Source organism: Trachemys scripta, chromosome 9 (genome assembly GCF_013100865.1).
Source record: "Trachemys scripta elegans isolate TJP31775 chromosome 9, CAS_Tse_1.0, whole genome shotgun sequence".
Classification (NCBI taxonomy): Eukaryota; Metazoa; Chordata; order Testudines; family Emydidae; genus Trachemys; species Trachemys scripta.
Genome location: NC_048306.1, coordinates 30,507,614 through 30,524,718, shown reverse-complemented (window position 1 = coordinate 30,524,718; position 17,105 = coordinate 30,507,614). Strand labels below are relative to the sequence as shown.

The 17,105-nt window shown below is 44.5% G+C and overlaps 1 protein-coding gene across 2 annotated transcripts in view; it reads right to left on the bottom strand.

Annotated features, from left to right (window-relative positions):
- KLHL4 (kelch like family member 4) overlaps positions 1-2,664 on the bottom strand; it is an 87,616-nt gene extending 84,952 nt beyond the window's left edge. Inside the window, exon 1 of one of the 2 annotated variants that reach the window (XM_034782096.1) lies at positions 1,950-2,664. In XM_034782096.1, the coding sequence (XP_034637987.1) occupies positions 1,950-2,368 (419 nt within the window). In that variant the 5' untranslated portion in view covers positions 2,369-2,664. The remainder of the gene's footprint in view (positions 1-1,949) is intronic. The other variant, XM_034782097.1, reaches the window with a different exon arrangement.
- Positions 2,665-17,105: the final 14,441 nt, after the last annotated feature.

Below are 17,105 nucleotides of genomic sequence, written 5' to 3'. Positions count from 1 at the left end.
GTTTAACTGGCTTTTTTAAAACATAAAACAAAGCAGAATCTTTTCTTAATATTTCTGTGGAAAAACCACTAGCTTGAATAGCTGTATTATTTCATAAGAGGCTTATATTTGTAAAAAATTGATAATCTCAGTATAAAACTTTTCCAAGAGTGTAAAAGGAGAAGGGTCAAGAGAGATTTGTTTTCGCTGTGTGCACATACTAACATATGCAGTATATTTTTATGTAGGGTTTTTTTTTTTTAAGAAAGAAGTAGACTTTAGTACTTTTACAGATTCTTGAAATGACTCATTGGCTGAAATGTTAGGTCACAGAATTTTGTCACATTATGATAGAATGTTCATATACAAAAGGGTAAATATTGTGACTATATTGTTTTGAGAGACAGATCCTTAATAACTTCTCTAATTGAATTTGATCATTTGTTGTTTTTTTTTTCACTTCAGAGGGACAGAATGTCAAAATGTATAGTTTTTTTTTTTAAATTTGATGGTCAGTAGTTTCACAAAAGTCAGTGGACACTTCTCTGATTCAATACATTTCTTGTTGGCAGTGTTTTCATTCACATACTTTCTCAGCAAATTTATACTTAGACTTAATTTTTAGGAAATGTTGACTTTTTTTTTCATAACAGTTCAAATATCTAGTATTATCTCAACAAAATATGTTCTGACCTTATATTTTAGATTTTTCATACCTCTTACAAATGATTGACCAAGTTAACCTGCATACACCTAATTTTATCTGATCTGATTGCATTTGAGAACTTCAGTGACTTGTTTATATACACTGTTCCCTATTTGATTTTGTTTTGTGATTAATTTGTATACTAAACACTGCCTGCTAAGATGCTACTTGAAATGAAGTTTCAAGCTAAGAAATTTCAGAATGCATCTTCTTTTGTACAGACATATTTAAGTCTGTATGTGCCAGATGTCCTATATGCCAGATTTCACAATTTGAACAAATAACTGCTAAAAATACACAAACTGTCAACTGTGTCTTACTGACAGAAACTGTCTCTAGGTAAATTAGTCTTGCATTTTCGTTAGTGTAAATTTTCCTGGTAGAGTGATAGCAAACCCACAAAATACAACAAATAAATTGCCATGTTAAAATATACACTTGATTGGATCTAATTTTATGTGGTATTGTAAATAATGTTGGTATCTGCTTAGAAAAAATCAGCAAAAATAAAATAAGCATATTACATGTCACCCTCAGTCAAATGACTTGTATAAATATCTTAGCCCTCAATATTAACATTTTAAAATAACTCATACCCTGAGCTTCCTGCATTAAGATCTCATAGCTGTAAGTAATATTTCATTACCTGAGCTTGCAGAGAGTATTTAGTCTCTCACTGTAGCAAATTAGCTGTGAAGGTAATATAATTTGAAATGAACATTTTCAAAGCCATGCCAAGTAGGTTCCTTTCCACATGGTTCAAGGTTAATTATATTTATCAAGAGGGCAATAAAAAGGGGCAGTGAAGATGCTAACAGACTGGTGGCAACAACATAATGGGTGCGTCTCCAACGTTTTACATTTCTCAAAGTTGCAGTTATTGATAAAATCAGAATGAGGACTGTGTTTTGTGATGGATCGTTTTTCATTGTTTTTATGCATAACAAATTAGGGCAACAAATTGACATGCTTTTTGGAGCTGCTATATGCAGTAACAAAGGAGACAGTGACAGATCTTATTCATTAGGAGCTAGATCTCAAAAATGAAAAATGCGAAGCATAAAATATATAAAAAATGCATGGCAAGGCTCAGGTTCATTTTGAACACTTTTTTGTTTATAAATATTCTTTATCAGTCACATCTGTATTTTACAGTGCAAGTTCAAGGAATGTAGAAGGCAACTCTAGTTAAAAACAAAGACATTATTTAGGAATATTTGGATTGGAGTATAGCTTTCACAGGACAGACATCTAAAACTCCTACCTCTCAGTGGATTCATCTGTATTTTCGTCTGTGATCATCTGCAACTCCTGTATATTTTTACTTGAATCTTCTTTGACACAATTTTCCTCTGTGCTTGCTTTGGGGATATCCTCATTTGCTCGCAGCTGTTCTATGAGGTTTTGTTGATGCCAGGTTTGAATAGATCGGTGGTGCACAGGGGTTGGACCTGGCACTGGTGCCAGTATATTGTGGTGAACAGGACTGTTGTTTTTCTTTAGCCCATTTCTGTCCCGAGAGTGGCTCTTCAACCTATTCTGAACCGGTGTCCCTCTATGCTCATATCCTTCCTGAAGGCAGCCTCCAGTGCCTGTGGAACCTTGAGAGGGGTGACTGAACCACCTCCAGCGTAGCCTTAGGATCTGTTTCACATCAAACTCTTTCTTTCCAGAAACTGACATTTTTGCAGGAAAAAAGAACAAAAGCCTATTCTTTTAGAAAGGAAATGGATTCTTTGTTATCTCTTGTGTTTCAGCACCTCTTCTTAAGAAAAGACAACAAAGGAACAAATACCAGTAGCCCTCTTTTTTTCTGACTAATATACTGCTAGCACTTCAAGCCGATGCTAAGCTGCTGTTAACTGTATAGGTGGGAATCCATACTGACAGGATGATGAGGTCAGACCTTAAACAAGTAAATCAGCTTAGCACAGGAAAGCAGCTACCATAACACTACCCAGCTGCTAAGCTTACATACAGCACTACAGCACAGAGCTCTCAGATATAACCTAGCCTCACATGATCCTAAGGGATCTTAGGCAGCAACTTAAGATGCAGAGAAGCACATACAAATAAAGTGATAAGATCTTGTTTCCCATGAGGATTTGCATGAAGCCTGCTAATAAACAATACTGCATTTCGCTACAAAATTATGAATGGTGAACTACTTATGTGGATTTTGCTAATGATTCACTGTGAAAGTATCCTGCAGCTCACATTTTCCTTAACAGGTTTACTACATTTATTGCAGTAGACCTCACTTTACTATGTGAAATATCTATAAATAACCTTAAGTGTCAAAGTGCTTACCTAAAAGAAAGTGAAGTTTCTTATTTAAAAAACATTGTGCCATAGTGTATGAAATATTTTTTTAACTAGGGATAGCATTTCTGGTGTATCGGTCTGACTAAGTGTGGGTACGAGAAAAGGAAGAGCTTATAAATATTGGAGGAGAAACCCTCCCTAAATGACCATATCTGTGAAAAACACAGTGCTTCCTGGCTAAATTCCTGTGTAAACACCCTCTTGCCCTTGTACAGACTCTGTAAAAGGGTGGGATTTTTTTTAAACCATTCTTTTGATAGTGTGCATCAAAACATGTTTTGAACCAAATTAATTCTATTTTAGAGATTCTTTATTAGACAAGCATTAAATGTTCAGAACTGTGTGAAATGTATTATAAATATTAGATAGTAACGCACACAACTTTGTGACACACAAAAACTAATAGTATTAAAAAAAGACACTCAGTTAGTCTTACTTGGCAATATATCATGTGTAGCTGTCTGTGTACCATTCTTTAAGTACTGTTTAAATAACTGCTAGTGATAGTCAAACCTCAAAAGACTGCAGTTCAGCTTGGATAAGCCCTGAGAGGTACTAATCCAAACTTAATGCAGCACTTCCCCCATTCCCAATTTTTTTGCTCTCTCTCCTCCAACTTACCTATATTGTTCTCTATTTTCCTAACATTTCTCTTTTCTTGATCTCCAAAATTTCACTGTCCAACAACACTCAGATTCTGAAATCCACTTTCCCTTTCCTGTCCTGGCCCTTAGAGTCAGGGATAGTTTAAATCCAAGGAGTATGGGGCGAAGACAAGGCAAAATGAATGAGGGATAGGATTGAAGAACCATCAGACTTTATTTATGTTGGGTCATGAGGTTTCATTCCTACTCCCAGCATCCTTGCCAAATCTAGATAGCATCAGGGGTTGGAGCAGTGTGAAATTAATTGGGAGAGCAAGGGAAGAAAGAGTTTGAGGGAAGGGGGAGAAGTGAAATAATGGAGGAGCACAAGAGTGATTTACATATATGAGGGAGGGGAAAGTAGTTATTTGCAGGTTTGGTGCTTCAGGGAATCTATCTGTACAACCTGTGAATTCTGGTTGGTATTGCAAAGTTTTTATGAAATTGCTTTATCGTGGAACGCCTCTCTATCTGTTTGTCCACCACTGCTGGCAAGGGTGTGTTACATCCTTTCCAGATAGGGGTCAATAGTATGTTGTTAGGACTCAAAGACCACCTATTCAGATGGAAACACCTGAATTACAATGGGCTGGCTAGACCTGGGGACTTCCCCCAACTTGTCCACAAGGAGTGCAGAAGTGCAAAATTCCCAAACCAGATTGAGACAGAGGACAAAGTCGGAGTTTTAAAAGGACTCTCAGAGTGGGAACTGAGAGCCACACATGAAGTTTTGGGCAGGAGAGGAGAAGGGGGTGGACTGGCCAGGTCAGAGGAGATAAGCTGAGGAAAGAAAGTTCCTTGTTGTTCAAGTGATTGCATATTTCCATTAGACTAAGTGTGTGTGCCTTGGGTACTCTGGTGCTGAAGTGATTTCCTTAGCAGTACCTCTAGGGGTGATGACATCTCTGCCTTGTTGCTTCCCCATCCCCCCAGCCCCAGTCCAAACTGAAGGTATAAAAAGGCAGGGCCATCCTGCCCACCCTTCAGTTCCTGCTTACCACCCATGGTCAGTGGTCGTCATATACTGTCAATTGTTCCTCTGTGAATGTGCAGTTAGTGTTTTGCCTAGTTAATGGTACTCATAAGGGGGTCCTCAAATCCTCTTTTCTTTCTTTTCCTTCTTTTTCTTTACCTATTTCCTTCCACTGTTTATAAATTAGGCAACTCCAGACTCTGCCTGGTATGCAGGGAGCCTGTGCCTACAGCCCCTGGCTTCAAACCTTGCTCCAGAGAGGCTCGTGAGCAATGGTCTCATTCCCTGAAGTTCTTGAGTGAGGATCATGTCAGGAACAGGTGTCTCATTTGCCAAGGCTTCAAGACAAGAAACAAGAAGGTGAGAGAAGAACCACTCAGGTACATTGTTATAGAGGCCTCCCTTCACCATGCATTGTCTTGTTACCACCTCGACCGACTACAGGGAGTTCCTCTCTGCCCAGAAATGTTCCCCTGGCCTTACCAGAAGAAAGAGATAGGAGGAGATCTCCTTCACCAAGGCACTCTTCAAAGAGACATCATTGCTCAAAGCCCTCTCAGCCTCTGAAGCCAAAGAAAGGGACAGCTTCCATGTTGTCAAAATCTTTGGTGTGGGAATCCTCAGCTGCAAAGGCTAGCTATTTTGGTATCAAAGGCAGAGCACACCCTTTAGCTTGGCGGTGTCGAGTACTGCTCCCTACTGGCTCCATCAAGGCAAAACCATTGACTGTCTGGTTCCTCAGTTGGTACCATCAAGGCTGGTTGTTTCCTTGTAGCCAGCACTACAGCTGTTGCCCTTGATCACAATGGGCCAATCAGCCCAGAGGTCTACACACCTGCAAAAGATCTCTTGAGCCCCTCAGTACCACCACTGCTGATTAATCAGACCAATAGTGTCTTCTCAGAGCTGTTGTACATGATGAATATGTTGCCTTCTGTGTCAGCATCCATTATGACACCAGTTGCTTTTTTTTTTTAAAAAACAATGGAGATATCCTATCTCCTAGAACTGGAAGGGACCTTGAAAGGTCATCAAGTCCAGCTCCCTGCCTTCACTAGCAGGACCAAGTACTTATTTTGCCCTAGATCCCTAAGTGGCCCCCTCAAGGATTGAACTCACAACCCTGGGTTTAGCAGGCCAATGCTCAAAGCACTGACCTATCCCTCCCCCCACTTCAGGTCTAGTACCACATTAATCTATCATGATGTCAGCTCCAATACCAACAGTAACTGCTCTGCCTCAGCATGCAGTACTGATAGCCAGGAAGTCCATTATGTTGCCACTGGTATTGCAATCCAGTCATAGATCTTGGTCCCAATCTCTGATGATGCCACCCAGTATCACACCTCCCTGGCCTGCGGAGTACTCATACTCCTCCTCAGAGTCTGAAATGGGTTTCTCAGTCTCCAACTACAGGGAATCTAGAGCATCCTCTAGAGCAGTGTTTCCCAAACTTGTGACACCACTTGTTTAGGGAAAGCCCCTGGCAGGCCGGGCCGGTTTGTTTACCTGCTGCATCTGCAGGTTCAGCCGATCGCGGTTCGCTGCTCCAGGCCAATGGGAGCCACTGGAAGCAGTGCAGGCTGAGGGACGTACTGGCTGCCACTTCCAGCAAGTCCCATTGGCCTGGAGCAGCGAACCGCAGCCACTGGGAGCTGTGATCGGCCAGACCTGCGGACGCGGCAGGTAAACAAACCAGCCCGGCCTGCCAGGGGCATTCCCTAAACAAGTGGCATCCCAAGTTTGGGAAACACTGGTCTAGAGATGGTGACTGCTCTTGTAGGAGCCATCATGACAAGAGCAGATAGAGAGATTGGAGGGTCTGGTCTAGACATAGTTGGCCTCAAGTACTATACCAGCTCCATCACTGGCCCTCCGCTGCACTGCAGAAACCAACCCCCAAGAAGGGAAGTCTCTCCACCTGGTACCAATAGATAGTTGGAAATTGGTACCAGGCAACTGCTGCACTACAGAAATATATCCCTTGGGGGCGAAGTGTCCCTGTGTGATAGTGATAGGTTCCTTGACCTTCTGTGCAGCACCCAGGACTGGGACTGCCTATTGTTGGTTTCAGACAGCCTTCTATGTCTGCAGTTTTCAACCAGCCTCAGGAGGGTTCTAACCTGCCTTCTATGTATACATTGTCCTCATTGGGAGCAGGTTGTCACATTTCCTAATCTCATGGCAGTCCATCACCACTACCAAGTGGGTGCTAAGCACAGTGGAATCAGGATATATCCTGTGTTCCCCTCCTTACTCCCCATCTTCCCACTCCCTTTTCAGGGACCCATCTCACAAGTCAGTTCTGAGGGCAGACATGTTCTTTAGGAGCCATAGAATGAGGGCCTCCTCAGTATCTGGACAAGGGGTTCTACTCCCAATACTTCCTAATACACAAAGCAAAAGGAGTCTTAGGCCCATGCTGGACCTTCAGAACCTAAACAAATACATCAAGAAATTATAGTTCTCCATGATCTTTGCTACAACTTTTATCCCTTCATTAGATCCTGGAGACAGGTGTGCTGCCCTTGACTTGAAGGATGGATATTTCCAAATCACTATTCACCCTGGCCACAGAAAACATTTAAGGTTCATAGTAGGAGGAGATCACTTACAGTTTACAGTTCCATGCATTAGCCTATCATCTGTACTGAGGGGTGTAAACAAATGCTTGTCAGTGCTAGAAGCATACCTCTGCTGATGTCCAAGTATACCCCTACTAGGACAACTGGCTGCTGTGGGACTGCTCTTGTCAGTGAGTGGAGGAAGTATCCATCAAATAAATACTCCTCCTGTTTCGATGTCTAGGCCTGGAAGTGAGAAAGGAGAAATCAATGCTAGTACCCCTCCGGAGAACAGAATTTATCAAAGCAGTCCTTGATTTAACTGTAGTCAGGTTGAGACACACTCACACCTAGTATAATTGGCATATACATCACATCTTGAATAACAACAATTATGAAAGATGAGTAACCATTCTTTTCAGAATACAAGTCATGCACTGCAACAGAAAGACCCTGACCCCAGCCTAAAGAATGCTCTGAAGTGGTATGGATATGCCTGTAGGATATGCCTTATTGTTGTGTATATCTGTTTCTAATGCAATTAAATAAAGAGTAATGGTTTTAGAATCCTGTGCAAAGTCTGTCTTTCTATTATGCTCTTTTCATGCCATTTGAAGAGGTAAACTGGGGGCCCAGATCATCCACATGGCTGGAGTTCTCAGAAAGTGTGTTTAAACTATGGAGGGAACCGGAGGGAACCTGAGGGGTTGCCTCTGGTTCCCAGCAGTGGGCAGTAGGCCATGTGATCGCAGCTCTGAGTACGGGGGTACTAAATAAATTATCTGTACCCAAGAGTGTGCTTAGAGTCCCCAAAATACAGGGGCAGTGCATGGACTCTGTTCAGACTCCAGGATCCCTGGGTGTTTAGTCAAGGTCACATTAAAAGTACTGGCAATCCTTAGTTAAGCGGAGCACTCATCCATCCCATTCTGGATTGTCTAATCTGAGGTAGGGTCTGTGCCATATATTTTGTTTATCCACATAGTAACTATAGACTTTTCTTTTCTCTTGTCAGCCATAGTGTATACTTACAGCAAAGTAGTGCTGTTAGGCATAATCTAGTAGTGCTGTTAGGCATGATCTTCCAAACTATTTTTCTTTGCATGGTATTAGAAGATGTTCAATCTTGGGAAGACATGCTATGCAGTGGTATCAGTTTTGTTATGTAAGGGGCGGGGGGTCTCTGTTAGCCACTGGAGAGTTTACTCTCTTAAGTTAGTTTCTGATTAGATTCACAGTACTCCATGGCAACCTAGCATTCTGAGACTCTTGAAAGAAGGAAGTGCATGCTGTTTGTGACCACCTTTGTTCCAGGACTGCTGTATGGGTGTAAATTTAGTGTACACTTAGAATATACTTAATCACTCCTGGTTTGGGGAATAACATTAGTAACAATATGAAAGTTACTGGGGATGTTAATTTTATTTTATTTTTATGTATTTATTTTTCATTGTTACTGTTTTTAAGAGGTTTTATTAAATGTTTACTAACCCTTGTACCAGAAAAAAACTATCCTAAACTCTGGATTTCAACCTTAATATCTATATTGTGATATTTTCCTATTACTTTCAAAGAAGCAACAGAGAACACATGAATATATGCCTTGCAACAATCTAACTACCAGTTTAGTAGAGATATTCTCTACATATTAGGAGGATAATAAACTAATTTATGGTGGAATGTTGTTAAGATGGACAAGGACCATGGTATCTCACTGCATCCTCTTAATCAGGTCATTGAGTTACAGCAGGAGCTCTGTCATTTCTGCTTAGCAGCAACTATGCTATATTTAACCCATATTTCTTCAATCTTTTCACAAAGCTTCAGCATTTCTGTTAGTATTTCCTTTACGCCTGATCATAAGCCATCCCCAATAGTAATTTAGTATATTTGAAGTGATCATGGCAGATTAAAAAGTACATTACTTGAATGTTGCTTAAGCATGCACTGTATGCATTCCAGTTTGTGAATTACAAACTACAGATTATTTTCTGCTAACTCAAGCACATTTCCAGACAGAGATAAAGAGTGTCATGCTAGTATTAAAAAGTTAATAATGGACACTCTCTGAACAGTCTTTTTTACTTGGAATGCTATCTTGAGGCGTGGAGCACACCTCAGATAGAGCATAAATGGATTATTCGTCACACAGATAATGTATAATATATTTTATTTGTGTTTATAGCTTCATATCACCATTCAAAATCTCAAGTGAAATCTCTAAGTATTTTACTAGTATGGTAAAAGTGAACTGATGTTCCAGGCCTTTTAGCATGGAACATCACCTCCATTTTACACCAGTATGCCACACACTTGCTTCTAATTAATTAGACCTAAATCTTGATATTTGTGTTTTAAGATGAAGGGAATAGGAATTCTCACCTTAGAAGATGGGTTATAAAAATTTAGGCTGGGATTTTTAAAGGAGCCTAAGGAAGTTGGGCACTGAGGGCAAGATCCAAAAAGGAATTTAGGCACCTAGCTGCCTCTATACATCCACTGTTTAGGCACTACTGACTATCTCAAAATCACCACTCACCTGCTACCTAATCTTGTAGGCACCTAGGTTTCTGCCAGTAGCTATGTGCAAATCACTGCCCTGCACTTTAAGCAGGGAGGAGTTTGTCTGGCTGGCTGGGAGAAGAAGGCAATGCTTTCTGGCTTGGGGGAAGAGGAGAGAAGTAAAACTGCTGGAAGAGCAAGCAACGTGGTGGCCCCTCCCCTCATCACTTGGAACAGGCTGGGCAGCACCCACCCTCCCTCCCTAATTAGGTCACAGATATGTCAGGTGTTTAACTATATCTGCTGTGGATATTACGCTAGCCACCCCACTAAGCGGGGCTGGGAAGGAATTTTTCCCTTACCACCATATTGGCCAAGTGCAGTGGGTGGGGGGGGAGGGGAGAGGAGAAGGGGGGGGATACGCCTTCCTCACAGCAGGTTCAGCTGGGCTCCGTTCATGCATAGCATGACGGGTGGTAGGTCATATGTCACAACTCTTTATTTAAGTGTATAGCGGATGTTCAGTGCAGGTACTCCATAAATTAAGGCACAAAAGAACAGGAAAATGGCCTGGAAAAGGAATTAAGGAGAAGTGCCGGGGCAGTTGGAGACTCCTATGATTGGTACAGCAGAGAGCCAACCCCCGCATCATTATAGTCCAGCTTAACCCCTCGTATTCTCAGAAATAATATTCACAGTTGTACAAAATACAAATGTGGCATTCTGGAATTCTAACTTCTCAGTTTTGTATGCATATAATAATAAAAATCAAATAGATAATCACCTTTTAGAAATTTCTGTCTATCCAGAATTCTCTAAATATGCCATTTTTCCACTCTTCCAACACCATTATGTTTACCAGTTGTTTACCATAGGATTAAAACAAGGGATTTTTTTCCAGTTCCATCATGATAATTAGTGCTGGTTGGAAAAAACTTAGAAGCAGTTTTTCATCAGAAAATGCAGTTTTGTCAAAATACAAATGCTTTGGGAAAGCTTATTGATTTTTGCTGAAATTTAATTTCACAGAAAAAAAGGCAGGGAGGAGTTCCAACAGTGTAGCTAAGTAGCATTTTGGTATTTTTTAATCAAACATTTTGATTTTTTAGCTTTTGAAATGACTTGTTTTTAATTTTATTTTATATTATATTGTGACAGACCCAAACTAGTGGGGTACAGGAGTCTGATAGAGGGCAAATATACTGGTCACAGATTAGTTTTCTGTTCCCTGAGTGACTAGAGCAAGGGCTGCACTGGAGTAATCAGGAACCTGCTAGAACCAGTTAAGGCAGACAGGCTAATTAGGACACCTGGAGCCAATTAAGAAGAAGCTGCTAGAATCAATTAAGGCAGGCTAACCAGGGCACCTGGGCTTTAAAAAGGAGCTCACTCCAGTTTGTGGTGTGAGTGTGAGGAGCTGGGAGCAAGAGGCACAAGGAGCTGAGAGTGAGAGAGTGTGCTGCTGGAGGACTGAGGAGCCCTAGCGTTATCAGACAACAGGAGGAAGGTCCTGTGAAGGGACAGTCTCTGGGCTGTTCCCCAACCCACATGGTGAATCTCTGAGGCAAGAAAATCTGCCAATAAGCGCAGGACCCACCAAGATAGAGGAGGAACTTTGTCACACTGGTGTCAGAGAGGGATCTTTGGGTGCGCGGCGGAAGAAGAAGGGTGATTTAAAGGAGAGGGTTTATCTTTTTTCACCACAATGGATGATGTAGTGCGGGCATTGATACAAGCTACCGCAGCCCAGCAGGAGGCTACCCATGTCCAGGCACCCGCCCAACAGGAGGCAGTGCGGCTGCAGCAAGAGACTAATTGCCTGCTGTTGGACCAGGCTGCTCAAGACTGAGCTATGTTGCGGGAACTGGTAAACCAGGTAACGTCCCTTACAGAGCTGAATCGCAGCCATGATGAGACACGGCCATGATGAGACGTGTCTCATATGGGCCAGCCATTGGTTGCAGAAAATGACACGGGAGGATGATGTAGAGGCATACCTTCTGGCCTTTGAGAGGACAGCCCTACGGGAGGCCTGGCCTCGAGATCAGTGGTCTGGCATCCTTGCCCCATTCCTGTGTGGGGAGGCCCAGAATGCCTACCATGATCTGCCTTAAGAGGCTGCTGCAGACTACCCCCAGCTGAAAGCAGAAATCCTGGCCAGATCTGGAGTAATGACAGCAGTGCGGGTCCAGCAGTATCATGGTTGGAGGTAGCAGGAAGACAAAACCCCGCAGTCCCAATTGTATGACCTCATCCATCTCGCATGAAAGTGGTTGCAAACAGAGTCCCGGAGTCCGGAAGAGATACTAGCGGTTCTGGTCATCGACCGATACATGAGGGGACTACCACCTTCATGCCTGGGTAAGCCAGAACGAACCCACCACCTATGACAAGGTTGTCGCCCTGGTAGAGAGGTGAAGGACAGCGAGGGAGCTGACCCGACCAATTAAGGAAGAGGCACCCCGGGTTAAACTAGCAGCACCAAGCCCTAAAGTTCGGGTGACTGGGCCACCAGGAGGGCCCAGGTGGAAAAAGAGAGAGGCTGAAGGCCCATCAGAGGCCACAAAGAGTCGGAGCACTGAAGGAGAAGAGGATCGTGATGTTAGACTGCCCAAACCAAGAGACTGGGGAACGCCTAGGGCTCCATACAGATGTTATGCCTGTGGGGAGTGGGGACACATAGCTGCACAGTGTCCCAATGCTGAGGAGCCTATGCAGTGTAACCTGGGGAACTGGGCAGATCCATCCTCCCTAATCCACCTTGTGGGGGTCTCACTAACCCCACATGTGTATACCAGACTAGTGAAACTAAATGGGGTAGGGACCATGGCACTGGTTGATTCGGGGAGTGCTATCACGCTTATCTCAGGGAAGCTCGTGAAGCGTAGTCAGCTGCTACAGGCTAAATGTACAGGGATAACATGTGTCCATGGGACAGTTAGTTACTACCCCACCTTCCCAGTAAAAATCGAGATCCAAGGGAACACTACTGAGGTAGCAGCAGGTGTAGTCCCTAAACTCCCATACCCGGTGCACATAGGGAGGGACTTCCCAGGGTTTGGAAACTTACTCCCAGTAGGGGGATTGGAGAAAGATGGGGACCCTAAAATTAGTGAGGCATCCACAGCAGACTGTCAACCCCCAATCTTCTCTGAAATATCCCCAGATTTGTTCTCCACTCCCAGACAGGGTAGAAAGACAAAAAGGGAAAGAAGGGCAGCTAAGGCCTTGGGAACCTGAATACTGACCCAAAGCCAGAGAGTCGCTCTTGTCAGTAGGCGGACCCGCGCAGCTGAAAAGGAGGCCATGCAGGAGGGAGAAGCACCTGAGTCTGACCCCCACCCTAATGCTTCTGAACCAGTAGAAGCAACAGAGACTGGGCCCCTAGATCTTGGGCAGATTAGCCCTGGGAGAGGAAATTTTGGACGGGACCAGGCAGAAGACCCAAGGTATGACAACATTAGGAAGGAGGTGACTGAAATAGATGGGGTCCCCATGGAAGGGAAAACCCAGGGACCAGGACCCTACTTCATAATGAAGAAGGATCTCTTATACCGGGTGGCACCAGTACAGGGGCAGAAGGTACAGCAGATCCTAGTACCTCAAAAACACCAGAATGCTGTATTAAGTCTTGATCATAGTCATCTTTTTGGGGGGCATTTGGGGGTAGAGAAGACCCTGGCACAAGTCCTACAACGGTTCTTCTGGCCCACAGTACATGAAGAAGTGCGGCGGTACTGTGGCTCCTGCCCGGAGTGTCAGCTGCACAGTCCCCGTCCCCACTTGAGGGCACCTTTAGTACCCCTTCCCATCATAGATGTCCCCTTCGAGCAAATAGCCATGGACCTAGTGGGACCCCTGGAGAAGACGGCTCGGGGCCACCAATATATACTTGTTGTTTTGGACTATGCTACTCGCTACCCAGAAGCCGTCCCCCTGCAGAACACGACCTCTAAAACTATAGCCAAAGAGCTGGTGGGAATCTTTGCCCGAATGGGGCTACCGGAGGAGATATTAACCGACCAAGGAACCACATTTATGTCGAAGCTAATGAAGGACCTCTGTACGCTTCTCCATATACATACCCTGCAAACTTCGGACTACCACCCACAGACTGATGGGTTGGTAGAAAGGTTTAACCAAACCCTCAAGGCTATGATAAAGAAGTTGGTAAGTTGGGAAGGGAGGGATTGGGACACCCTACTACCCTACCTTATGATCGCTATCCGGGAGGTACCTCAAGCCTCAACTGGGTTTTCCCCCTTTGAGTTATTATACGGGCAGAAACTCCTTCCAAGGGAACAAAAATATGCAGTGGTGGAGAGAGAATGCCTCGCTGTAAAATGGGCCATGGAAACATTGCGCTACTGCCTGGTCGTGCGCAGATTTGTCCTCGTGACCGACCATGTCCCTCTTCAATGGATGCTGCGGAACAAGGAGAAGAACACAAGGGTGACCAGATGGTTCTTATCCCTCCAACCTTTCCAGTTCCGAGTGCACCCCAGAGCAGGGAGTCGTCATGACAACATCGATGGCTTGTCACGTGTGCACTGTCTGGCGTCCCAAGCTGCCCAACCCCTTGGTGTTGAGCAGGGGGGAGGGATATGTGACAGACCCAGACCAGTGGGGTACACGAGTCTGGTAGAGGGCAAATATACTGGTCACAGATGAGTTTTCTGTTCCCTGAGTGACTAGAGCAGGGGCTGCACTGGAGTAATCAGGAACCTGCTAGAACCAGTTAAGGCAGACAGGCTAATTAGGACACCTGGAGCCAATTAAGAAGAAGCTGCTAGAATCAATTAAGGCAGGCTAATCAGGGCACCTGGGTTTTAAAAAGGAGCTCACTCCAGTTTGTGGTGTGAGTGTGAGGAGCTGGGAGCAAGAGGCGCAAGGAGCTGAGAGGGTGTGCTGCTGGAGGACTTAGGAGCACTAGCATTATCAGACAACAGGAGGAAGGTCCTGTGAGGGAAGGTCTCTGGGCTGTTCCCCAACCCACATGGTGAATCTCTGAGGCAAGAAAATCTGCCAATAAGCGCAGGACCCACCAAGATAGAGGAGGAACTTTGTCACAATATCATAATATCATATAAATGTTCAGTAAATATTGAAAAGAAATGATTCAGTTTTGTGGAAACAAAACATTTCAGTTGATCTGATTTTGCGAACAGGGACTGCTAACAGGGAGTTTTGCAAGGGAGTTCTCCAGGTGAAGGAGGAGCAATACAGCACCCTTTTGGGGTAAGTGACTGTCTGTAGTGTGTGTTTGTTTGTGTTTGGGGTTACTTGCTGTGTGTTGAGCTTGTGTTTGTCAGTCTGTTTGTTTGGCTGGTTGTTTGAAGGACCGTGTGCTGTGGCTGGCAGTTGGAAACTGTGAGCTTCAAAGGAAGGTTTGAAAGTTAGAAGCCTCTGGTAAGTGGCTGAGCTTTAATCAGTGGGTGGGGCATTCATACAGGCCAGGGATTTATAAAGCAGCGCACAAGCGATCAGAGAGCTTTTGCGAACAGGGGCTGCTAACAGGGAGTTTCCCAAGGGGAGCGGGAAGGGGGCAAGGGTCCCTTGCCGGTTCTATCTGTTTTCCCTTTATTCCCCTTAAAACCTATAAACCAACTACATTCAAAACTTCTTGCTTAAACAACCCTTTCAGCAGACAGGGGGCTGCAGATGGTAGTTTAAGAGGGAGTTTGACAGAGGGGGGCTTACTATGGTTAGGAAGACCCGCAACACCTGTGACAGCACTGCTTCTGTCTCCCCCACCTGCACCTGTAGCCAGACAGAGCACCTGAGCATGGATGCTTCTACCCAGACCCTGGTGTGGTTTTGCAGAGACTGTAACTTGCAATTTCCACTTACTGATATCCAGGCTGTGGGGACCATCCAATGTGAAAGGTGCCTGCTGGTGGAATCTCTCAGGCAGCAGGTGGGAGAGCTACAGGAGGAGGTGGCTAGGTTAAGGAGCATCTGAATCCACGAGCAATTCCTGGACAGTGTCTATGTGGAGACAGCTGAGGTAGCTGTCCCAGTACACAGGACTGCTGATACAGAGGGCTCAGGGTGGACACTGGCAGCTGGTTACTTCTGGCAGTAGGCAGTGCTCCACCCCTGCGCCGAACCCTCCTGCCGTGGTAATAGGTAACCATTATGCTCTTCTTGATACAGGAGAGAGGGAATCACCCCCTACAGTAAAGGAGGAGAGGCCTCGTACCCCTAAGGCTGGGAGGTCTGCTGCCACCACTGCGAATAGGAAACGTAGGGTAGTGGTGGTCGGAGACTCTCTGCTGAGGGGGACGGAGGCGCCCATCTGTTGCCATGACATTTCATCTCGGGAGGTATGCTGCCTGCCGGGGGCCCGTATCCGAAATGTTACGGAGGCATTGTCAAGGATTATCCAGCCCTCTGACAACTACCCCATGCTACTCACCCATGTGGGCACAAATGATACTGCGCGATGTGACACTGAGCGGATCAATAGTGACTACAGGGCTCTGGGAGTATGGGTGAAGGAGTATTCTCTTCGATTCTTCCTGTCAAAGGTAGGGGCACGGATAGAGACAGATGCATCATGGAGGTGAATGCCTGGCTGCAAAGATGGTGTCGCCAGGAGGGCTTTGGCTTCCTCGACCACGGGATGCTATTCGAGGAAGGACTGCTAGGCAGAGATGGCGTTCACCTTTCAAGGAGGGGAAAGACCCTATTTGGACACAGACTGGCTAACCTACTGAGGAGGGCTTTAAACTAGGTTCGACGGGGACAGGTGAGCAAAGCCACAGGTAAGTGGGGAACATGGAGACCTGGGAGATGGGTCAGAAAAGAGAGGGAGTGTGGGCTATATTGGCAGAGAGAAAGGAGGGTCAGGACAAAACTGGGAGGCAAGATCAACCCAGTATCTTAGATGCCTATATACAAATGTGAGAAGTATGGGTAATAATCAGGAAGAACTAGAAGTGCTAATAAATAAATACAACTATGACATTGTTGGCATCACTGAAACTTGGTGGGATAATACACATGATTGGAATGTTGGTGTGGATGGGTACAGCTTGCTCAGGAAGGATAGACAGGGGAAAAAGGGAGGAAGTGTTGCCTTATATATTAAAAATGTACGCACTTGGACTGAGGTGGAGATAAACATAGGAGACGGAAGTGTTGAGAGTCTCTGGGTTAGGCTAAAAGGGGTAAAAAAACAAGGGTGATGTCATGCTAGGAGTCTACTACAGGCCACCTAACCAGGTGGAAGAGGTGGATGAGGCTTTTTTTAAACAACTAACAAAATCATCCAAAGCCCAAGATTTGGTGGTGATGGGTGACTTCAACTATCCAAATATATGTTGGGAAAATAACACAGCGGGGCATAGACTATCCAACAAATTCTTGGACTGCATTGGAGACAACTTTTAATTTCAGAAGGTTGAAAA